This window comes from Cetorhinus maximus, chromosome 9, assembly GCF_964194155.1.
Source record: "Cetorhinus maximus chromosome 9, sCetMax3.hap1.1, whole genome shotgun sequence".
Taxonomy (NCBI): domain Eukaryota; kingdom Metazoa; phylum Chordata; class Chondrichthyes; order Lamniformes; family Cetorhinidae; genus Cetorhinus; species Cetorhinus maximus.
Genome location: NC_135887.1, coordinates 22,064,837 through 22,089,661, shown reverse-complemented (window position 1 = coordinate 22,089,661; position 24,825 = coordinate 22,064,837). Strand labels below are relative to the sequence as shown.

The 24,825-nt window shown below is 46.4% G+C and overlaps 1 protein-coding gene across 6 annotated transcripts in view; it reads left to right on the top strand.

Annotated features, from left to right (window-relative positions):
- bcas3 (BCAS3 microtubule associated cell migration factor) overlaps positions 1–24,825 on the top strand; it is a 1,018,944-nt gene that overhangs the window by 958,971 nt on the left and 35,148 nt on the right. For all 6 annotated transcript variants that reach the window (XM_078548265.1, XM_078548260.1, XM_078548263.1 and 3 more), the window contains one exon: positions 4,259–4,426. In XM_078548265.1, coding sequence (XP_078404391.1) covers positions 4,259–4,426 — 168 coding nt within the window. The remainder of the gene's footprint in view (positions 1–4,258; positions 4,427–24,825) is intronic.

Genomic DNA, 24,825 nt, shown 5'->3' with positions numbered 1-24,825 from the left:
GTGTGCTAAAGAGCAGCAAGGAAAAATCAATGCAATGTAATACAAAATAATGTCAGATGACTAGCATATTACAGCATTGCTCTCCTTCGAGCAATGAAGGTTAAGGGAACATTTAATAGAGTTGTTTTAAATTATGAAGGATTTTGATAGAATAAGCAAGGAAAAGCTTTCCTCTGGCAAAGGATCAATAACCGGAGGACAGAGTTTTTAGAAAATTGACAAAAGAACCAGAGGGGAGATGAGGAAGATTATTTTTTATGCAGTGAGTTGTTATTATCCAGATTGCTCTGACTGAAAGGGTGGTGCAAGCAGATTTCATAACTTTCAAAAGTGAATTTAATTTATACTTGAAAAGGAAAAGATTTCAGAGCAATGCGGAAAGAACAAAATAGAGTAGTTAACTGAATAACTCTTACAAAGAGATGATATGGGCATGATGGGCCAAATTACCTCATTCTGTGCTATACAATCTACTGTACAAATATCCTCTGTTTAAAGCATATTCGAATAGCGCATTTTCGTTTTAGCATGATTCGTAAATTTGGAAATTTACCCGAATAACGATGTTGGCCTTGACCTCCATTTTTGTTTTAGTGCAATTGCTACACAAGCGCCAAGAACCACGATGTAACTGTTTCTTTAAACATTTCCTTCTGTTTCACTCACCATCTCCCCTGACCCTCCTCACTTCCTGCCACTCACCATTTCCCTAGCCCAAGCCCTTGGCTGCTTCCTGTTCCCTTCTCCTAACCCCATTGCTGCTACCCGCTCTTGGATTTCCTCTCCCAAACCCATTGCTGCTACCTGTCCACTGCTTCCACCTCACGGTCCCATTGCTGCTACCTGTTTACAGCTTCCCTCTCCCAATCCCATTGCAGCTAACTGCTTACGGTTTCCCTCTCCCAAGTCCCTCACGGCTTCCCTCCCGCTGCCCCTCTCCCAACTTCCTCACTCCCTCCCACTCATTGACCCCCCCCTTACCCCTCTTTCCACTTCCTTCTTCTGACCCCCTTCACTGTTTATAACTCAACACCCCTCTCATCACCGCTCGTCTATGAGCGAGGGCTGGAGAGAGGAGCAGCAAGAGTGAAGCGGCAAGGGAGGCGGTGGGGGGATCAGGAGAGGAGCGGTGAGAGGTGGTGGGAAGTGGAGAGGAGGATTGGGATGGGGCAGTGAGCGGGTGGTGGGAAGCGGTGAGGGATATAGGACAGTGGCAGTGAGCAGGTGGTGGGAAGTGGCGAGGGGATTGAGAGAGGGGTGGTGAATGGGTGGCGGGAAGTGGCGAGGGGATTGAGAGGGGGCAGTGAGTGGGTGGCGGGAAGTGGCGAGGGGATCAAGAGAGGGGCGGTGAGCAGGTGGCGGGAAGTGGCAAGCGGAAAATAAGCAGAAAGAGTAGTAAGTATGTAGTAAGAGTAGTAAATAGAAAGAGGATTTTTGGGTTAATTAAGTTCAAGGCAACCAATAGGTTTTTAATCTAGGTATTAGAAGTGCAAAGTGTTTCATTTTGGTAGAAAGAACATGGGAAGATGTTATAAAATAAAGGTTGCGATTCTAAAGGTGATGTCGGATCAAAGGCACCTGGGTGTATACCTGCATAAATTGTTGAAGGTGGCAGGACAGGTTGAGAGTGCGGTTAAGAAAGCATAAGCATCCTAGGGTTTATTAATAGGGGCATAGAGTGTAAATGTAAGGATGTTATGTTAAAATTGATTAGAACACTGCTTCAGCCTCAACTGGTGTATTGTGTTCAGTTCTGGGCGCCACACTTTAGGAAAGATGTGAAGGCTTTAGAGAGAATACAGAAAAGAATCACAAGAATGGTCTGAGGAATGAGGAACTTCAGTTACGTAGATAGATTGGAGACGTTGGGATTGTTTTCTTTGGAGAACAGAAGGTTGAGAGGAGATCTGAGGGAGATTTGATAGAGGTATTCAAAATTATGAGTCTGAACAGAGTATATAGGGAAAAACTATTCCCATTGGTGGGAGGATTGAGAACAAGAGGGCACAGATTTAAGGTAATTGGCAAAAGAAGTAATAGTAATATGAGGAAAAACACTGAGTGGTTAGGATCTGGACTGTACTGCCTGACAGTGTGGTGGAGGCAGGGTCAATCGAGGCATTCAAGAGGGAGTTGGATTGTTATGTGAAGAGGAAGAATGTACAGAGTTACGGAAGAAGGCAGTTAGTGGCACCAGGTAAATTGCTCCTACACAGAGCCGGTGCAGACACAACAGGCTGAACTGCCTCCTTCTGTGCTGAAACAATTCTGTTAGCCTGCGATTACCCACCCTTATTACATGCTTTCTTATGGGAAATTAATTTCCATTTAGCATGTTTTCATTTCACAGGCTGTTTTTTAGGAAACTCTTTAGGAGTGCTAAACAAGGGATAGCTGTATTGTATTTATGTTACATGTAATTAGAAGAAAGTACTGAGTTACACAGTGTGTTAAAGCCCTCCCCTTACAACTCTGAGGTCAGGAGCCCCCAGACTCAGCAGATGAATACACTGCCCAGTGGGTGATCCTTGTACTAAGCAGGCAGGTTCCAGGTTTGATTGCTGGTCTGTGCTGTTAGCTTTTCTCATTGTGGGGTTGGGTAGGGAGCAAGTGTGTGATTAGGGCTCTGCAGTTTGCTTTAGTAATCTCAGGCTAGGGAGGGATATCTCATGTCAGGTTCCTTGGCTACTCCACTGACCCATGTTGGAAGATGTGATTTGTAAAAACAAAGAGTTGCATTTATATAGTGATTTTCATGATGACTGGACATCTCGGAAGTGCTTTACAGTCAGTGAAATATATTTGGAGTGTCGTCGCTGTTCTAATGTAGGAAATCTGACAATCCTCATTGTCTGAGCTGAAACATGGGGGAGATTTTTCTCCCTGTCGGTGGGGTTGGGTGGGAACGGGCACGGGTGGGTGCGCAGCCGATCTCCACCCACGATCGGCTGCACGCTGTCATTTTACATGGGCGGGCCAATTCCAGTGTGACGTGAACCCAGAAGCGCTGTGCGCTCACTGTGCGGGAGGGGGGAGTAGGCTGAGTCAGGGCCTGTGCTCTTTCATGCATGCACGTGAAAGAGTGTAGAAATCTCCCTGAGGCACAGAGCTGCTTCAGGGAGATTAGTTTGATTTTTAAAAATTTTAATAAAGAAAAAAAAATTCTAAGTCATGTCCCCTCATGTGACAGTGTCACATGAGCTGGGACATGTCAATGAATTTTATTAAAATTTTTTATTAAACTTCACGAAACCTCATCCCGCCTGTGGATGAGGTTTCATGATAAATGCGAAGGCCGCCTGGACTCTTCACCTGCCTGCAAACCTTAAGGATGGACGGGCAGCTCAGTTAATTATTTTAATTGGTTTTTAAATGACCTTAATAGGCCTTTGACAGTTCAGCAGGCGCGCAGCCGACTCCGGTGTGCGCCCACCAAACTGAGGACCTGAATGACGCGCAGTGACCTCGGGAAGCATGCCCGGCATCACCATGTGTAATTTTACGCATCGGCGAATGGAGCCCACCCCCGTTCGCCAACCCGAAGATTCTGGCCATAAAGAATGGGCATTGGAATGAAATACTGAAGGGTGGCTGGTATCAGTGGAACTGATCCCTTCAAAAATTATTGGGGTAGTGGGAGAGTACCATCTGGGACTAAACTTTGCCCAGAGTGGAAGAACAAAGCTCCCCTCTCCTCGATATCAATAAAGCCGTAAGTCAATATTTCAGATCAGTCCCGAGCTATTTTCTAGTGGGTATTTGTTGATGTCGTAAACTCTTTCTTAACTTGGAACAAATCAAATTGAGACAAGGAACTTAAACAAAAACAGACCAGGGGCTATCTAGTTCACCTCCCACCATTCTGGTAGTCATATGATACAGTGATAATGGAGATGTTGACCAGTCACAACAATCAGTCTCTGTCAATTAGTCTACAATAGACCCAGGCATGAGGTGAGGAAAATCCCCCGTGATGGAGTGTTTTGGGAACCGTAGATGCAAAGTCATCTGTTCCTCCCAAGCTTGATACACTAACCATGTGATATCCCCAATTACTCATATACTGTATCCCTAAATGAACCACCAAATATGTAAAAACAAGGGGCCAGATCAAGAGTGTTGCTGAGACTGTGGAAGAGTCTGAGTACTCCTGCCCGGTCTATTGGAGTGATTGGGTTGAGGTGAGTGACCCCTCAGAGGGCGACTTTTGAAGAAAGAATGAGCGTAAATGACACTTCCATATCTTCTCTTGTTTCAGGTACATTTGACCGCAGTGTGACACTACTGGAAGTGTGTGGCAGTTGGCCAGAGAGCTTTGGACTGCGTCATATGTCTTCTATCGATAATACAGACGAAGGCCTACGTGAACGTCTGGCAGATGCCATGTCTGAATCACCCAGCAGGGACGTCGTAAGTTCTGGAACAGGTAAGGATCAAGCCACGTTAGTGCATAATCCTCAAAACTAGTCATTGCGATGAGGTTGAGATAATAACCTGGGGAGCTTCTTGCCCTGGGCAACAATTATCTTCACCACATCGTAACAACAGCAAAATACCATCAGATAGGTTTAGGCAATAATCGTAAATGTATCTATTAGTATTTTAAAATAGCAAATTAATTTCCATTATCTTTATTAGCTTTTAAGGCATTGTGGGCTTAATGTTCACCCAAGATTTATACCGTGCTGTGCAGAAAGTCTATTTTCTTTATGTTTGCAAGGCACTGTGGGACTGTACAGGTGCAAAACAATCTGCAATGTGAATTTAATTGGGAGTCAAATGGATTAGGTTAAAATTACACTCAAAACGTTTGACACGAATTCAGAGACTGTCAGGATCTCTTCTACCATGTCACAGGTAGAAGAGCCTCATTTGTATGAATATCGTAGATTTCAAACTGGTCCACGTTGACATGGTCTGACACAGTCCAACGTAACAGGTGAGGAATGAAACTTCCAACACTCCCAAGTTACAATACGAGCAATATGACGTGATCTAATTTGAATAAATGCAATGCAAACACTCGAATATGTGACCTGCTTCATGATGTTGCAACAGATCTTCCTCCTCCCCTGCTCACTTTCCCCTTTGAAAGTTCACAGTGTATTCAAAGTTAGTACTTGACAATACTATGCCCAGAATCAATGGAAGATGAGACAATTATTGGATTGGGAGAATTCTGCCAATCAGAATTAATTGGTATTACCAGCTGCCTTGCTGTAGATTGGATCATCTATTTTTTTGAGTAAACTTTCCAGAAAATTATTCAATCCAAACCAGTTACCAGAAGCTTTGATCCCACCCTCTGCCTGGTCTTGACCCAGAACTTCTGTCTGGATTTGAAATTGGCAAATCTGACAACCATTTGCAGCTAACTGGAAAATCTTGACATTCTGTCTTATCTACTAAAACAACCCAGCAGCCTCATTCCTTCATTGGTATTCTTTGTAATAAGGTGAGCTGGTTACTGAGTCTCGTATGTTTTGATCCGTTAACTTATTGGTGGTCATTATATATTGCGATGCGGGCGTGGCAGGGAATGAGGATGGAAATGTGTGTGGACAGAGGCTGCACTGGCTCAGATGCTGTTTACTGCTCTCATGGAGAAGGTACTTAGGTCAGTAGATTGCTGATAAATAATGCCTTCATGAAAAACACTCAAGAATGTGCTGACAGGCTTCCAGTCTGACATCCATTAAACCATTTTTAGTGTAAGAATTGCAGAAATACTAGGAGATAGGCCAGGGCAGCCGTGCTGTATTTTATCATGTGACTCTCTGACTCTGAGGACCTTATACAGTATCCCCTCCCCCACGGACAGCAATGTCAATGTGCAACCACTTTATTTGGTATATTTAGAAAAGAAAACCAGAGTTCTACAGATGACCAAGAGTTTACCTGTTACTGCAGGGAATTAGGCCCATGTACTGGCCTGTTCTAAACGTACGAATATACGAATTAGGAGCAGGAATAGGCCATTCAGCCCCTCGAGCCTGCTCTGCCATTCAATAAGATCATGGCTGACCTGATTGTGGCCTCAACGCCACTATCCTGCCCGATACCCTTTGATTCCTTCTACCTTAAAAATATTCCTCAAAAGTTCCACAGACTCACAACCCTCTGAGAGAAAAACATTCTTTTCATCTCTGTCTCATTGAGAGCCCCCCTTATTTTTAAACTGTATTCCCTGGTTCAGGTCTCTCCCACAAGGGGAAACATGTTTTCAGCATCCACACTGTCGGGATCTTGTATGTTTCAACAAGATCACCTCCCATTCTTCTAAACTCCAATGGATACAGGCCCAATCTGTTCAACCTTCCCTCATAAGGCATAAGGCATTCCTCATAACCTTACCTCATCCCAGGAATCAATCGAGTGAACCTCCTACGAACTGGTTCAAATGTAATTATGTCCTTTCTTAAATGAGGAAACCAAAACTGTACACAGTACTCCAGATGTGGTATCACCAATGCCTGTATTGCTGCGCTAAAACTTCCCTACTTTTATATTCCATTCCCCTTGCAATAAACAACATTCCATTTGCCTTCCTCATCACTTGTTGTACCTGCATACCAACATTTTGTGATTCATGTACCAGGACACCCAGATCCCTAGTTATTTCTTTTTTTAAATTCTGGTTATGTAATTATTCTATATCAGGTTTAGCTTTGTGCCTCTTTTGTTCTGCAGCCTTGGCTAAGACAACTGTTAAGCCAACCAATCAAAATAGTTTTTTGTTACCTGATTTCTCACCCCTGACCTCCCTTTGGGGAAGTAACTGGCTTTGAACCTCTGACTGAGAACCTAATATTGGGATCGTGCCTAGGGTTGCCAATTCTGTTTGGATGTATTCCTGGAGATTTCATCCCAAGACCACTCAGTCCTGAGTGTCTCGCCTCCAGGCTCCAACCATTCATCACCCGATATGTCCATCCTCATGGAGCCCCACCTCTCCACTAATTGGGAAACAAGCATTCACTTTGTTACTAAATTTGACTCTCAGCCAAAGAACCTTCTATCCCATCTCCAGTATTTTATAACCAAAAAGAGAATTAAAAAAAAAAAATCCAATGATTTTTCTCCTGGATGTTCCTCACAACAATTCCAATTCATGAAAACTCCAAGATAATCTGAGCAAGTTGATAACACTAACCATGCATGTGGCAGAGAGCGGGCAGCAGACCCATGTCCCACTGTCCTGATTGGCTACCTGTCAGTAACTTCAAGAATTCTCCATATTTCTCACCTTTTCTCCAGAAGCCCATGATCACAGTGAGATATAATTCCACCGGCACCTAGCCACCCCAGTACCTTGCTCCAGGGATTAGTCTTTATGTGTAAACCCAGGTTGGTTCACTATTGAAGGAGGGTCAGAGCTAAACCCAAAGCTGCTCTCATTGGCTACCTGTACACAAGCACTGTGCAGTTGGGCATCACTCAGAGGCAGATGTAGCAAGTGATAAAACGGGTTGGGGCTGGGGATGGTGGGGAAATGAGAGGAAATATCAGCATGTTGTAGATCCTCTGATAATCTGAAACTACCAGAGTAATAACACCTTGTATTTAAACAGCAACTTTAATCTGGTAAAATGTTCCAAAGTGCCTCACAGGAGCATTACGCAAATTTTGGTACTGAGCCACAAAAGAAGATATGGGGACAGATGACCAAAAGCTTGCTCAAAGAGGTAGGTTTCAAGGAACATCTAAAAGAAGGAGAGAGAGGTAGAGAGACAGAGAAGTTTCGAATGGGAATTCCAGAGCTTAGAACCTAGGCAGTTAAAGGTACGACCAACAGTGGTGGAGTGATTAAAATCACGGATGCGCTAAAGGCCAGAATTGGAGGAATGCAGATATCATGGAGGGTTGTAGGACCAGAAGGGAACAAGGTAACAGGAAAGCGGATGCAGTTTACTGGCACCCATGTTCGGGCATTTCAAATGGAAAGGGTAAGCTGGGGATCGAGACAGTGACACATAAATAATGGGAAACAAGCACTTTGACAGAAGAGTGTTTAACTCATTTAGGGACGATGCCTTGTTCCACCGCTTTCCCTTAACAACAGGCTCTTTCATATTTCAGAGGGATGCAAGTCTCAGTCTGGACCGTGCAGCTCAGAGCAGAAAGGTCACAAGGCTGTAATGCAGTTAGCATTGACTGCCCCCTCTTGTAGTGCGTCTATTAGCCTGTAATTTGATTTGTAGCTATTCATTGGGAGTCCCTGCAGCAGTGTGGTGTGGGCTGCCATATAATTGGTACTGTCTCTATTTTTACATCATTAGATTAGCCCCTGATGCCTGGCCACTTGTTGTCTGCACTGGGCCTACCATTTATATGCCTTTAATGTAACATAAAATTCATTACTGACCACAGACAGCAATCGCACCTCCCCCTTCCCCGGAGCTGAGCTTTGTGCAAAACATGTTTTTAACCCTTTGTGGAGCCACGCAACTAGGATAATGTCTTCAGGGTGCGTAGTGAGGGGATTAAAATGCTAAAGCTTTTATGGGGTGAGGTTTACCACGTTGTGATCTCATGGCACGTTTTCACGCAATGGGAACGTGAATCAAATAGTTGTGGGCAGAGGTTACCACATCAGATTTGTGTCCCTTGTGATTTTCAGTCCACTGGATGAACCCATCATATGGCCACAAATTGGGCACACTGACAGCTGCCCAAAATGTTCCCATATAAGGTGAATCCCTGTAACCAGCAGCATTGCATTGTAAATGCCACCATCAGGTACAAATATTTTAAACCTCATTCCACGTCTCTCCGTGTGTCATTTGTTAAACCATCTATTAATCCAGCAAGCACACAGCACACTCTGTAAGATGTTAAAATTTGATTTTAAAATTCTCCTCCTTGTGTTTAAATCCTTCCATGACTTCACCTCCTCTTTATCTCTGCAACCTCCTCCAGCCCTACAACTCTATGAAATCCCTGCCCTCCTCCAATTCTCGCCTCTTAGATTATAGAGATAGAGGGATGAATTATACATGCCCCCGGCAGGCATGGTTCCCGTGGGAGGGGCATGTAAAATACGGTGGGTGCCCATCCCACGACCTTCCCACCCACCCCCAAGTTCTCCCCGATAATACTGGGGGAGGTGGGCGGGCGCCAAAATTGGCAGTCTGCCTGCCATATTTAAATGCATAATCAAGGGTCAATTAGGCTTGTTAACAAACCAGCTAACCCTGATAATAGCTGCCCACTCCATAAAACGTTTGGCATGGGCAGCAGTGGGAAGCCCGATTTTTAAAATCAGATGCTTCAAGGGTGGGAAGGAAGGGGGTTCACTCTTCGAGGGCTGCCCTTTGCCAATTGCAGGTCTCTCCTCTTAGGTTGATGCCCCCTTTCCTTCCTACCTGCTCCCTTTCGTAAATCCATCCCTTCCACCTCCCCCCCTCTCCTCCTCCACCCCTCCTCCTCCTCCCACTCCTAACTTATCCAAACCCTCCAGGCCCAAGACTTACCTGCCCCAGGGATCCATGGGCCTAGATCTTCTTCTTCTCCTGTCGTCCCAGCAGCCGCCATTGACGCCTTCCTGGCGCTGCTGGGACTGATGGAGCTGCCAAAGGATGATGAAGGGCAGAAATCCCACTCAGCCTTCGTTAGTCCACTCCGCAGCGCCTTATGGCTGCAGGGCAGGTCAACATGGTCTCTAGGAGGCATGTCGTCCTTCCGCAACGCCCCCCCCCCCATATTATTCAGCCCAGAGAGTGGTGATTGAGAGGCTACAGGTTTGAACACAAGGATGAGAATTTTAAAATCGATTTTTAACATTTTAACACATCACTCATTATGCTAAATTCCTCTATTTGCATTTCAGATTAACAGCAGTTTAACAAATAGCTTACAGAAGGACCAAGTACGAAGTATAAAGTGTTTGTACCTGAACTTAGTTAATTGGAATATATGACTGCCCACTGGATAACTTTAACAAGAAAGGAATTTCAGTCTAATGGGGACCAGGTGCAGTGCAACAACCACTGAATATTGAGACTGCAGGTATTTGTGGAGGAAGTATTTTCTATCGATGATATTGTTTTGAAAATCGATGATACTATCTTGTCAGATCAACTTGATCATGATGAGCTGATCATTGTCGAGTAGAAACGCTGCAAGCAATGAATAACCAAAGATCATGCCCAGAAATGAGAATATTCCACCCAACACCATCCCCAAATCAGAAATTCTAGGGCTGCAGTCCTGCCAATCCAAACAAAATAATTGATTTCAGGGAAGAGATTGAGTATGACACTGGTGTGCCGAATGATCATCTTAAACACCCAATTTAAAAGAACACAACCTCTCCTGCTCCTCTGTTGTACCTTACCCATCTCAGTATCACACCCTAGTCCCTGGTTTAGACAGCACCAAGTTCACTAGGTCGGTGTTAACCAATAGGAATTGCTGATTTGTCACAGACTAGTGAGGCTGCAACAACACTGTTTTAGCCACATGCACTGATTTTAGTAGAAGGCCTCATGCACACATATAAAAGACATAAATATATTTCATGTCTGTGTAGTTACTTAACAAACATCTAACACCATTCAGTTACCAAAGACAAACAAAAAAACCCTCAGATTCTGCTTTTCTTCCCGCCATTTTACCAACAAATGCAGAAAAGGTTAAAATTCACATTTACACAGGGTGTGATCATGAGTATTGAGATCAGATGATCAGTGACGGTGTCTATTAATCATTTTTTAATTTACTAATCAGAAATGCAATTAGCCACATCTGGATTTCCAATTAGCCACATGTGGCTAGTGGCTGAAGTATGGGACAACAGTACACTGAGTGTGTGCTGACTGATCCCTTCTCCCTGCTCCATTGGGAAAGTAGCTTCCTTCCTCTGGGGCTCACTGCAGGAGAGGCCGCTGTCAGTTCTCGAACATGCTGCCTTTTCAATCCAGACTGTTTCTCCATCATCAGCCCTTCAAATACACAGGCTCAGTTGCTGTGGGTTACAGCCTGCAGCATTCCAAGCCACAGTAGTGATAACTTGATTAGTCCTGAGGACAGGCAGTGTAGCCCTGGGCCAGAGAGAGTTCTCAGGACAGAAACTCCTTATGTCAAAATGAGAGTCTACTGGAATTTGAATGACATTAATGGAAATATTATGTGGTACATATCTTAGTTCTTACAACATGTGTATAGTATGTATAATGTTTGTAATGATATTGCATATAATGAAGTGTAAAAGTGTTGAGTCTGTACAAACATGACTCATGTAGCTCATCCAAGTAGCCATTCAGCGTGTACGATCCTGAATAGTGATATTCAACCATAGAAAGCAGCACAGCTGAATCTCATTCTTTCCTGAAATGAAATCAACATTCACTTTACAAGAGGAGACAGTCACCACATTGTAATTGGGAGTGAGTAACCTCAATACGCTAGGTACTCTGAGTAGGGTCACTAACTCTGGCTAGAGGCATTCCTGGAGATTTTATCATGTGACATCTGGCCAAATGAAATCTGACCACATAAATGATCATGTGACATCTGATGAGATGATTTCTGATCATATGACCACATAACAACTGACCATGAAACAACTGCAAATGTTACTGTATTTACTTGAGAAAGGATGGGTCCACTCTAGTCAAGTATTTTTGCTCATGGCTTCACACCAGCAGATGTTGTGCAAGAAGTTCCGAGAGGCCATCTGTGAACAGGGAAATGGAAGTCAAGGCAGGGGAAGAAGGGAAACTGAGGGAAGAGAGGAAACTGAGGGGGGGAAGAGAGGAATCAAGGGACAAGTGGGAAGCTGAGAGTGGAAGGGTTCAAACTGAGGAAGAAAGGAGAAGCATGGGAGGCGAAGAAGAGAAACTGAGGAGGAGTAAAGGAAAACCAAAAGCGCGGAAGAAGGAAACCGAGGGCAGTGGCACAAAGGAAACCGGAGGCTGAGGATGGGGAAAGCAATGGTGAGGAAGAGGGAAAAGTGAAGTTGAATTGGAAGCCTGAGTCAGAGACCATCTGTACTAGGACTTCACATGTCAAAAATGTACATCGCAGACCCTTTGCATGATAGGGCATTCAAAATGATACACAGTACATGTAATGGGATCTGACCCTTCATAAATACTGACAGAATCCTGAGGAACACCTTTTAAATAGTGACACACTCCTGGGGAACACATTGTAATTAGTGACACACTCCAAGGGAACCCCTTGTATATAGTGAGACACTCCAGGGGAACACCTTACAAATAGTGACACATTCCTGGGAAACTGCTTATAAATAGTGACACAATCCTGGGAACCACTTGTAAATCTTTTTTTTATTTGTTCATGGGATGTGGGTGTCGCTGGCTAGGCCAGCATTTATTGTCCATCCCTAATTGCTGCCCTTGTTCTGAGGGCATTTAAGAGTCAGCCACATTGCTGTGGGTCTGGAGTCACAGGTAGGCCAGACCAGGTAAGGAAAGGACAGCAGATTTTCTTCCCTAAAGGACATTAATGAACCAGATGGGTTTTCATGACAATTAGTAATGGTTTCATGGTCATCATCAGACTTTTAACTCCAGATTTTTGTTGGATTCAAATTTCACTACCTGCCTTGGTGGGATTTGAACCCAGGTCCCTGGAGGATTATCCTGGGTCTCTGGAATACTAGTCTAGTGACAATACTGCTCTCTCCCAATCTGAGGTGACAATTAGTGCAGTAGTGAAGGAGCGCTGCACTGTTGGAGGTGCCACCTTTCAGATGAGTTAAACTGAGGCCCTAAATGCTCTCTCAGATGGATGTAAAAGATTCCATGGCACTGTTCAGAGAGGAGCAGGGAAGCTCTTCCTGAGGTCCTGCCAATATTTATCCCTCAACCAACATCAGAAAGAGAGATGAACTGGTCATTATCATGTTGTTATTTGTGGGAGCTTGCTATACACAAAATGGCTGTTGCATTTCCTACAAAGTGTTTTGGGAGATCTTCATGTAGCGGGGCCTCCGGCAGCAGGTTGCAATGGTGGGGGAGAGCACCGAGCAGGACAACTGGTCGATTCTTGTGGGTTCCTCCCTGCAGGGAGCAGTGTCTTTGACAAGCTGAGGAGCGGAGCTTGATGCCATAAGATGAGGGAGAAAGCAGCAAGGACAAGGCTAGGACTTGTAAGTGGCAATGTGGCAGGAGCCTAGGGCAGCTTAAACCCCTCAGGGTAGCTAAAGGCAGGGAATTAGAGACTCTAGTCAAACAGACTGGCAGCACCCCTGAGCCTGAAAAGCATCATGGAGAGGAGAGAAGGACTGCAGCCAGGAGCTAAAGCAGCAGTTCAAAATTGGTGAGTTACTGCATTGGGGAGCCGAGGCCACATATGGGGCTAAGATCTGGATCATAGGCTATGAATATTCTCTGTTAATAATTTGTTCCTTGAGGTTAACCTTTCCCTGGAGGGTTGATATCACTTTGATACCAGTGGAATAAATGAACTTTGTTTTATAACCTTTGTGCAGTCTGTGTGCTTAAATCTCATGTTACATCTTGATGTCAGGAATGGCATTCCACAGTACAGGCATCAGGCAAAGGTAGACAAAATGGAAAGGCGCCTTGCCGAGATCAAGCAGATGGAAGTTGGCTCTGCCAGCAAAGGAGGCTGAAGTAACTGCAGCTCTAGCAGAGGCGCAGGCTTCACAAAATGAAACTGAGAGTTGAAGCAGTGACCAGAAAGAGACTTCCAGTATGCCTTCCTTTAACGTAGCAGGGATGGATGGAATATCCTGTCATGGATTTTTCCTGCCAATGGATAGGAAGGTAGACAGATTTGGGAGAAGAATAGAGATGTCCAGTGACCCCTAGGCCAAGGACTAGATTGAGAATGCACAACTGGTGATGGCTCCAGAGGCCTCAATGAGAGGGAGCAGATAGCGTTTGTGATGGAACATTCATGTGGGAAAGCTCGCCGGGAAATACTGGAGAGAGATACAGATGTTCAAAGAAGTCCATAGCAGATTTTTGAGGTCCTGGCATGGGGTTTTGGGGACAGCACTAGCCTGTCACAGCTGCACAAAAGTTTTATGAGTACAAGCAAGCCGAAGGAGAGGACCTGGACTTAGTACCCCTGGAGCTGGTGAAGTTGTTCAACCTCATCGACCTCCTGGATCCCTCCTTCAGATCAACCAGGGACATACAGCTGAAAAATCACCTAGCTGAAGCAGTGAGGGTTGAAGTTGTCCAAAGGGGGTTTAGGAGTTTCAGCAGTGACAAATGTGACTGTCCTTCCTTGATGAACGAGATTATATCATCCAGATGATGGTGGAAGACTGGACTCCTAAGACAAGGAAAGAGGCCACAATCAGGGAGGTGACTGTCGGCACCTACACGGGGATGTAGACCTCATGCTGAAGGCAGAACAGATTGCTGCACAGCAAGCACAAATCCATTCTTTGTTGTGCTATCTCTACAGTAAGCCTCGCAATCAAGCACGCCCAAGCGATACTCCAAATAGCTGCTGGAATTGCAACAGGGTTGGGCACTTCCAATGAGACTGCTCTCAATAACCACAAACTTCACAGAGATCAGGCATGGCAACCCAGTCCAGTGCAACTCCATCCCTCCTCCCTCACCTGGGAAGATTCGGGCCCGGCAAAGGAAATGGAAACACTGAGGCCCCCAGCCAGAAGACTGAATATGGAAGGCAACCCACTTTTGCCAATTTAGAGAGGATGATGGCCGATGCCACACCCATGTCTCAAGAAAACGGCAGCATTCCCATCTCAATCCTCTGTGAAATCTAGTAGGGAGTCATCAAAGTACCACCAATGTGCTTATGAGGGAAATCCAAACCCGATCTAGAGTGATAGAGCCACATACAGCTTCACCTTGGCCATCCATCTCAAAAGAGGACATAAGGCAGTTTCAACTGGTCAATGAAGACGTTGGTACATTTCACTTTTACTGGAAGACTAAACATCCACTGACCCAACATTGCCTAATGAAGGAGCCCGAACAGGCACATAAACTGCTGAGGTGCTGGAAGAAGATTAGGGAAGAGGAAGGAGTGCTCTATCGGCTGATTCATGACAACAGAAGAGAGGTGAAGCAATTCCTCCTGCTCGGCAGTCTCAAGGGTCAAGTATTAACCGCATTTGATGATCAGGTAGGACACTGAGCTTCAGAGAAGATAGCTGCACTGCCAAGAAGGTGGTGTTACTGGCTAAGAATGGCTGTCGATATTGCCAACTACTGCCGGAACTATGAGATGTATTCTTTGGCTAAAACAGGGAAGCAGCTTAACACTAATGGTCACACCCATGATGTCAAACCTGAAGCTGGAGGGCAACCTCAGAAGACTATTCCTAGAGGGGAATTTCTCAATGCCAAAAGTCTAGTGGATGATGTCTGGGCAAGCAGCCACTCAATGGCATAGCAGAACCTGAAGCGCCAGCCAACAGTGGCCTGAGTGAAGAGGAGCCGGATAGTGAAAGGGAATCCTGGAATGAGTGTGTCAGGGAATCCAGGGTGCATCAGTGTGAAGAGGCCTACTCGGTGCCAGAAGGAGATGCCAAGATGTCAGGCAGGGAGTTTGCAACTGAAGCAACCAGTGCTGCTGATCATATGGTCCCTGGAGACACGACCGATCTAGACCTGTACCTGGCTGACCCATCACAAAGCCTGTGTGATATTGAAAGTCACAGTTCGGAAGAGTAGCTGAGAAGATCATCTTGAACAAATGCTGAATATCATCCGAACCTGTACCATTTTCCCAGATCGATGATGCACAAAGGGAATGCTGCCACCAGTGTGGACTCAAATCCATTAGCTGTCATATCTCAATTGAATCTGCTGATCATGCAATTGCTCAGTAAACAGTCACTATGTGATGTGTCTAGTTGTCAGGGTGGCAACTCTCAAGTAGGGAAATGTGTGGAGGGGTCTCCGACAGCAGGTGTCAATGGTGGGGAAGAGCAGGGGAACTGGGGTTGGCCCTTGTGGGCTCCTCCCTGCACTGAGCAGTGCCTTTAACAAGCTGAGGAGCCTAGCCAAATGCCACAAGGCGAGGGAGAAAGCAGCAAGGACGAAGCTAGGTGCAGAATCATCCCACATTTGCATCAAGTACGGTAGCGGGTTTGAAAAAGAACATTTTAGCCGCCAGCCGCAATGGCGGTTTTTCATGCCATATCATCCCAATCCCGCCTCATTAATCATGCATTCCTGGGAAGCCCGCCGGGTCGCTGACAAGAAGACTCTTGTTCGCCCGCCATGCCGTAACCTCACAGCTTCCTCACACTGGGCGCCATATTTGAAGTGCAGCCACGAGCACATCTCTCAGTTCTTCCAGCCGAGGACTGCAATCTCCGATTCAGTGACGAATCTCTAGAAAATCTTTTGGACGCCATGGAGGCCCGCTGTGATGTCCTGTACCCCTGCTCTAGGCGAAGGCCAGCAAGCAAGGTGACAAATCCAGCATGGGAGGCAGTGGCAGCGGTGGTCAGCATCAACAGCCTGTAAAAGAGGACAGCCACCCAGTACCGAAAGAGGACAAATGGTCTCATCCGTTCCATCAGGGTAAACCGCTCTTCTCATCAGTCTTAACTCACACACTCACAAACACATCACACATCCATAGGGATCTCACACCTCAAGGGACAACACCACCAACTCTCACACCCTCACATCTCCATCAGGCTCATACCCTCTCGAGCTCTCGTCCTCATCCTGTCCATGGCTCTGCTCGCCACACAAACATTCCACACAATGCCATGCGCCCTGCTCACACTCTCGCCATCTGTTTTCATGCAAGAGAAGCTTTCATGCAAGACAACAGCAGGGAGAGGCCCCAGACCAGGGGTGGCATGGCCCACATTAGGTCCCTCACTTATTTTGAGGAGCGTGCCATTGCGCTGACTGGTAAAGACGTGGACCATGCCTGCAGCAATGTTGAGGTTGGTAGCGAGCACCCACGTGAGGATCCTACACCACATCACCCCCTCTCAACGTAGATGTGAGTGCTCTCTCCCCTGCTTTTGACTCTGCTGACATGCACTAATTATCTCTACATTGGTTCACGGGCGGTTCTGCCAAGCAACTGACACCCTCAGCCAGCCAGTCCCTCAGCTGCTTCCAGGCCCTCACCTCCAGCCAAGAGGACACCTCCTCCATTGAAGAGCTGGAAATAAGCAGTCTGGAAGATCTGTCACATCACTTACCCACACCCTGCACCAGCGCAGAGACACACACCTTGGTGGGACCCTGATCTAGAGCAGGCTCGGGTTCACAATCTGGTGATCATCACACGGACACGTGCCCGCAGCAGAAGGAAGCAGGTTCAGCCGAGCTCCCCGGCATTCAGAGCACTGCTGGGGAAGAGGCATCTGTGAGGTCCGAGTCAGATGATGAGTCCCTGGATTCGGCCTTCCAACTCATCGTGGAAAATAAACAGAAGGCGGGGGAACGTCACGCAGAGCTGTTGGAAGCCCTCAACAGAGTAGTTCACAAGTCTGAGGAGTGTGTCCACCTCTCTGATGAAGTGGTGCCCACGTGTGTGCACATGGAGGTCTCCATGGGAAGGATGGCGGATGCCATGGAGACCCTAGTCCAGCAGAATGCGGAGATGGAAGAGTTACTGCAGTGGCAACACAAGAGGGGAACGGGGCACCTCGCCATCCCTCTAGGTGCTCCTTCCCCTCAAAGAGTCAGGCCAGGACCCTCGGGCACCCGAAGGGAGAAGGAGTGGCAGTTGGACACTGCTGGCTCATGCATTCAGGAATCTAAAGGCTGTCCTCTCCCACCGAGTCCCCTTTGTCTGTGACCCTCTCAACCTCACCCCCTGTCACCGTAGAGGGAGCAGCTGGCCCACAGGAGGACAGCCAAAGTAAGCTGGGGCCCCCAAGGCCTCAACTGTTTAGAGGACCCAGCCGAAGTCATCAGAGGCATCAGGGCCAACCATTACACATGCTGTGTCTACCCCTCCTACAGATGTCAGAGCAGCACCTAGAGGTTTTAGGGCAAGAAAAGTTGAGAAATTCAGATCGCAATTGGTTGCACAGGTGAACACATTTTGTCATTTTATAATCTGAAAATATATTCACTTTCACTGAATAATGTGTAATGGTGTCTTTCAGCTTCATTGACAGGCATCGCATGTCCCTCCCCTTCATCCCCCCCACTAGCAGTTCAGCTGCATGCAGCTGGTCCACGAGTGATTCTGAGGGGGAGAAATATGTGTTTGGCAGGGCCTTTCAGAGCTTCATGCAAGCATTCTCCCACGCATGCGGACCCTTCCTTCATCACACTCATCTCAATGTCTTGAGCATTTTCAGTGCTGCCTGCTGGGGTTCTCTTTCAGTTGTCCATCTGAGCTGACCTGCATCTCTGCCCTCTCACTGATCACACTCCCACTCAGCACCTGTTCCTGCCCACCACGAGTTGTCTTTCATTTTGGGATTTAGAAACATGGTGCATATGATATTTATCTTTAGTACCCCTGTCCTTTCCCCTCCCCCATTCACCCATTTCCTTTCCCCCATCACTGTTGACCCCCCTGGCATCACCTTCCACCTCCCCACTGTCACCGACCAGCCATAACCCTTTTCTTTCGGGGATGTCCAAGTGAACATGTCTGTTCCCTTTCTTCCTGAAAAACCAGCCCCATCCACATTAACCTCCCCGACGTCCTCTTTCCCACCCCAGGGTCCGTGCCTGCATCCGAGTCCCCACTAACCACCCTCGCCGTCCCCTCTATTGATACATTCGCGCCCTCACCCTCCCACCCTCCCGGCTCACTCTGCCCTCTCTCATTCTCACCATTCCCTCCTATTACCCCCATCCTCATTGCGACCCCCAGGAGGCAGTTATCGACTCCACAGACTCCTACTTTGCATATTCACCTGGACACCCAGCGGCCCCCACCCCTTATCCTTCCCCTCTGGAGTCCTTCCTCCCTCCATGGACTCCTTCCTCCCTCTCCGGACTCCTTCCCACCCCTCCCCCCAGACTTCTTCCTCCCCTCCCCCTGGACTCCTTCCTTTCCTCCCTCTGGACTCCTTCTTCCCCCGGACTCCTTCCTTCCTCCCCGGACTCCTTCCTCCTCCCTCCCTGGACTCCTTCCTCCTTCCCCGCATTCCTTCTTCCTTCCCCTGGACTCCTTCCCCCCTCGGAACTCCTTCCTCCCCTGCAGTCCTGCCCCCTTGGGAACTCCTTCCCCCTTCCGATCTCATTCCCACCATTGGGTTCCTCCCTTTACACATTCCGCCCCCCCTTACACCTACCTCCCCAGTTAAACCATAAGACATAGGAGCAGAAGTAGGCCATTCAGCCCATTGAGTCTGTGCTGCCATTCTATGAGATCATGGCTGATCTGATAATCTCAGCTCCACTTTCCTGCCTTTTCCCCATAACCCTAGATTCCCTTACTGATTTAAAAATCTGACTATCTCAGCCTTAAATATCATTAACGACCCAGCCTCTACAGCCCTCAGCGGTAAAGAATTCCATAGATTCACTACCCTCTGAGAGACATCAAATAGCGAGACTTCAAACTGTTTAAACAGCGAGATTCGGGGACAGTTTTTTTAAAAAAAAGAAAAAAACTTAAATAATTTTCTACTTAGCTTAAATTTAGGGTAAGAGTATTTTAACTAAAGGTACAGCAGGGGAGCTCAGCTTGCGTGTTGCACGGCCCACAGAATGTGGGAAGTCTTAAACGCTCCTGGCAGTCTGGATGACCATATCTGCAGCAAGCGCCACCAGTTTGACCAGCTTGAGTGCTGGATTTCGAAGCTTAAGTGTCAACTGGAGGCACAGCAGTGCATTCGTGAGGCTGTGAGTTACGTGGATAGCCCGTTTTTAGATGCTTAAGGAAGCGCAGTCAGAGAAGGAATGGGTGACCACCAGTCAGAAGGAGGGAGGTAGTCAGGAAAACCCCAGAGTGCATCTCCCTCAAGAATAGTTTTTCTGTGTTGGAAAACGGTGAGAGTGACGGTTCCTTTGGGTAGTGCAGCCAAAGTCCAGCTGCACAAGGCAGGAGGAGAAAGAGAGAAAGAGCAATAGTGGTAGGACACTCAATAGTGAGGGGAGCAGACAGGCGTTTCTGCAGCTGCAGATGTGACTGCAGGATGGTGTGTTGCCTACCTGGGGCCTGCGTCAAGGATGTTACTGAATGGCTGCAGGGCATCCTGAAGGGGGAGGGTGAACAGTCAGAGATTGTGGGTTCACATTGGTACCAACGACTTAGGTAGAAAGAGAGATGAGGTCCTTCAACAAAAATTTAGGGAGCTAGGTAGCAGACTGAAAAGCAGGACCTCAAAGGTTGTGATCTCTGGATTACTCCCGGTGCCACGTGCTAGTGAGTATGGGCATAGGCGAATAGAGCAGATGAATGTGTGGCTGAAGAGTTGGTACAGGAGGGAGGGCTTTAGATTCCTTGATCACTAGGTCCATTTCTGGGAAAGATGGGACCTGTACAAATCGGACGGGTTGCACCTGAACCGGAACGGGACCAACATCCTTGCGAGAGGTTTGCTAGTGCTGTTGGTGGGGGTTTAAACTAAATTGGCAGGGGGACTGGATACGGAGCGGAGGTATAGTACGGGGTGTTGCACAGACAAGTATAGAAGAAAAATCAAGTCAGCCTGGAAGGCAGAGCATATATAGTCAAGTTAAGACACAAGGGAGCATTGCAAGGGTGGATGACATTTATTTTTATGCAAGGAGTCCTGCGAGTAAGGCAGATGAATTGAGGGTGTTGATTAACACATGGGGATATGATATCGTTGCTATCACGGAGACATGGTTGAGGGAGGGGCAGGATTGGCAGCTCAATATTCCAGGGTATAGAATGTTCAGGCGTGATGGGTGTGGTGGTTGTAAAAGAGGTGGTGCTGCAATATTGATCAAGGAGTCAATTACCACAATAAGAAGGGATGATACCTTAGAAGGTTCCTCAAATGAGGCCATATGGATAGAACTTAAACACAAAAAGGGGGTAATAACACTACTAGGAGTGCACTAAAGACCCCCATACAGCCAGGGAGAGATAGAAGGGCAGATATGTAGGCAAATCTTTGAGAAGTGTAAAAATAATAGGGTAATAATAGTAGGGGATTTCAATTCGAAATATTTACTGGGTTAGTCTTAGTGTGAAAGGCTTAAGAGGGGGCAGAATTCTTAAAATGTATCCAGGAAAGCTTTTTAAGCCAGCACGCAGAAAGTCCTACAACAGAGTGCTGGACCTAGTTTTCGGGAACAAAGCCGGGGAGGTGGGATAAGTGTCAGTGGGGGAGCATTTCAGTGATAGTGACCATAACTCAATAAGACTTAAGCTACTTATGGAAAAGGACAAAGATGGAGAGGAACTAAAGGTTCTGAATTAGGGGAAGGCCGATTTTAATATGATAAGACAGGATCTGGCCAAAGTGGACTGGGAGCAGCTACTTGTAGGAAAATCTACATCAGAGCAGTGGGAGTCATTCAAAAAGGAAATACTGAGAGTGCTGGGCCAACATGTTCCCATAAAAGTGAATGGTGGGACCAACAAGCTCAGAGAACCCTGGATGTCAAGGGATGTACAAAATTGGATCAGGAGAAAAGGGGAAGCTTATGGTTGATACAAAGGGCTCAAAATAGCAGAAGCCCTAGAAGAGTACAGAAAGTGCAGGGGTTACTTAAAAAAGAAATTAGAAGAGCGAAGAGGGGGCATGTAAAAACACTGGCAAGTAAAGTAAAGGAAAATCGAAAGGCGTTTTATAAGTATATTAGGGGCAAGAGGGTAACGAGGGAAAGAGTAGAGGCCATTAGGGACCAAAGTGGCAATCTATGTGGGGAACTGGAAGACATAGGTGAGGTTTTAAATGAGCACTTTGCATCTGTATTCACTTTAGAGAAGGATGATGTAGGTATAGAAATCAGGGAGGGGGACTGTGATATACTTGAACAAGTTAGCATTCAGAAGGAGGGGGTTTTAGCGGGCTTAAAATTGGATAAATCCCCAGGCCCAGATAAGATGTATCCCAGGCTGCTGTGGGAGGGAGGGGAGGAGATTGCAGGGGCCCTGACATTAATTTTCAAATCCTCTCTGGCCACAGGAGAGGTGCCAGAGGAATGGAGGACAGCTAATGTGGTGCCATTATTCAAGAAGGGTGGTAGGGATAAACCAGTTATCTATAGGCCAGTGAGCCTAACATCAATGGTAGGGAAAATTTTGGAAAAAATTCAGAGGGACAGAATTAATCTCCATTTGGAGAGGCAAGGATTAATCAAGGATAGTCAGCATGGTTTTGTCAGGGGCGATCATGTCTAACAAATTTGATTGAATTTTCCAAGGAGGTGACTAGGTGTGTAGATGAGGGTAGTGCAGCTGATGTAGTCTACATGGGCTTTAGTAAGGCTTTTGACAAGGTCTCACATGGGAGACTGGTCAAGAAGATAAGAGCCCATGGGATCCAGGGCAATTTGGCAAATTATATCCAAAATTGGCTTTGTGGCAAGAGGCAGAGGGTGATGGTCTAAGGCTGTTTTTGTGACTGGAAGCCTGAATCCAGTTGCATACCTCAGGGTTCAGTGTTGGGTCCCTTGCTGTTTGTAGTGTACATTAATGATCTAGACATGAATTTAGGAGGTATGATCAGTAAGTTCGCAGGTGACACGAAAATTGGTGGTGTAAATAGCGAGGAGGAAAGCCTTAGATTATAGGACAATATAGACGGGCTGGTCAGATGGGCAGAACAATGGCAAATGGAATTTAATCCTGAAAAGTGTGAGGTGATCCATTTTGGGAGGACAGACAAAGCAAGGGAATACACGATGAATGGTAGGACCCTAGGAAAAACAGAGGATCAGAGGGACCTTGGTGTGCATGTCCATAGATCCTTGAAGGCAGCAGGACAGGTAGATAAGGTGGTTACGAAGGCATATGGGACACTTGCCTTTATTAGTCGAGGCATTGAATGCAAGAGCAGGGAGGTTATGGTGGAAGTGTATAAAACGTTAATTCGGCCATATCTGGAGTACTGTGTGCAGTTCTGGTCATCACACTATAGGAAGGATGTGATTGCACTGTGAGTGCAGAGGAGATTCACCAGGATGTTGCCTGGACTGGAGAATTTCAGCTATGGAGAGATTGGATAGGCTGTGGTTGTTTTCCTTGGAGCAGAGAGGGCTGAGAGCGGACCTGATTGAGGTGTACAAAATTATGAGGGGCATAGATAGGGTAGATAGGAAGAAACTTTTCCCTTTAGTGGAGGGGTCAATAACCAGGGGCATAGGTTTAAGGTAAGGGGCAGGAGGTTTAGATAGACCTGGAAAATGGGATTAACATAGTCAGATCTTTAAAAAACAAAAAGCTAAAAGCTACTGCGGATGCTGGAAATCCAAAACAAAAACAGAATTACCTGGAAAAACTCAGCAAGTCTGGCAGCATCGGCGGAGAAGAAATCAGTTAACGTTTCGAGCCTTCATGGCTCTTCGGCAGAACTGCAGCATAGTTTCAACAAGGGAGAAATATAAATTGGTTTAAGGTGGGTGGGGGGTGGGGGGGGGGGAAGAGACACATTGAGGGTGTGGTGTGAGCAGATAATGAAAAGATGTCACAGACGAAGGAGTCAAAGAGGTGTTGAAGGTGGTGGTCTTTGAGAAAAGTGCTAATTAAGAATGGAAAACAGGATATTCAAAGTACAGCTCTAGTGGGGGTGGGGTGGAAAGACTAAAGGTTTTAGTTTTAGATTTAAAAATAATGGAAATAGGTGGGGAAAGAAGAATCTATATAAATTATTGAAAAAAAAGCGGGTGGGGGGGATAAAAAACGGGGTGGGGATGGGGGGAGGGGGAGTTTAAGATCTAAAGTTGTTGAATTCAATATTCAGCCCAGAGGGCTGTAAAGTGCCTAGTCGGAAGATGAGGTGCTGTTCCTCCAGTTTGCGTTGGGCTTCACTGGAACAATGCAGCAAGCCAAGGACAGACATGTTGGCAACATGTCTGTCCTTGGCTTGCTGCATTGTTCCAGTGAAGCCCAACGCAAACTGGAGGAACAGCACCTCATCTTCCGACTAGGCACTTTACAGCCCTCTGGGCTGAATATTGAATTCAACAACTTTAGATCTTAAACTCCCCCTCCCCCCATCCCCACCCCGTTTTTTATCCCCCCCACCCGCTTTTTTTTCAATAATTTATATAGATTCTTCTTTCCCCACCTATTTCCATTATTTTTAAATCTAAAACTAAAACCTTTAGTCTTTCCACCCCACCCCCACTAGAGCTGTACTTTGAATATCCTGTTTTCCATTCTTAATTAGCACTTTTCTCAGACAAAGACCACCACCTTCAACACCTCTTTGACTCCTTTGTCTGTGACATCTTTTCATTATCTGCTCACACCACACCCTCAATGTGTCTCTCCCCCCCCCACCCCACCCACCTTAAACCAATTTATATTTCTCCCTTGTTGAAACTATGCTGCAGTTCTGCCGAAGAGCCATGAAGGCTCGAAACGTTAACTGATTTCTTCTCCGCCGATGCTGCCAGACTTGCTGAGTTTTTCCAGGTAATTCTGTTATAGTCAGATCTTTGTTGACCAGTGCGGACATGATGGGCTGAATGGCCTCTGTCTGCCCTGTAAACGTCTATGAGCCTATGAGAGGATTTGAGGAAAAGTTTTTTCACCAAGAGGTTGGGGAGGTGCCTGGAACTCACTGCCTGAAAGGGTGGTAGAGGTGGGAACCCTCACAACATTTAAGGAGTATTCAGATAAACATTTGAAATGCCATAGCATACAGGGCCATGGGCCAAGTGCTGGAAAATGGGATTAGAGTAGATAGGGACTTGATGACCAGAGTAGACATGATGGGCCGAAGGGCCTCTTTCCATGCTGTAAATTCTATGACACTGT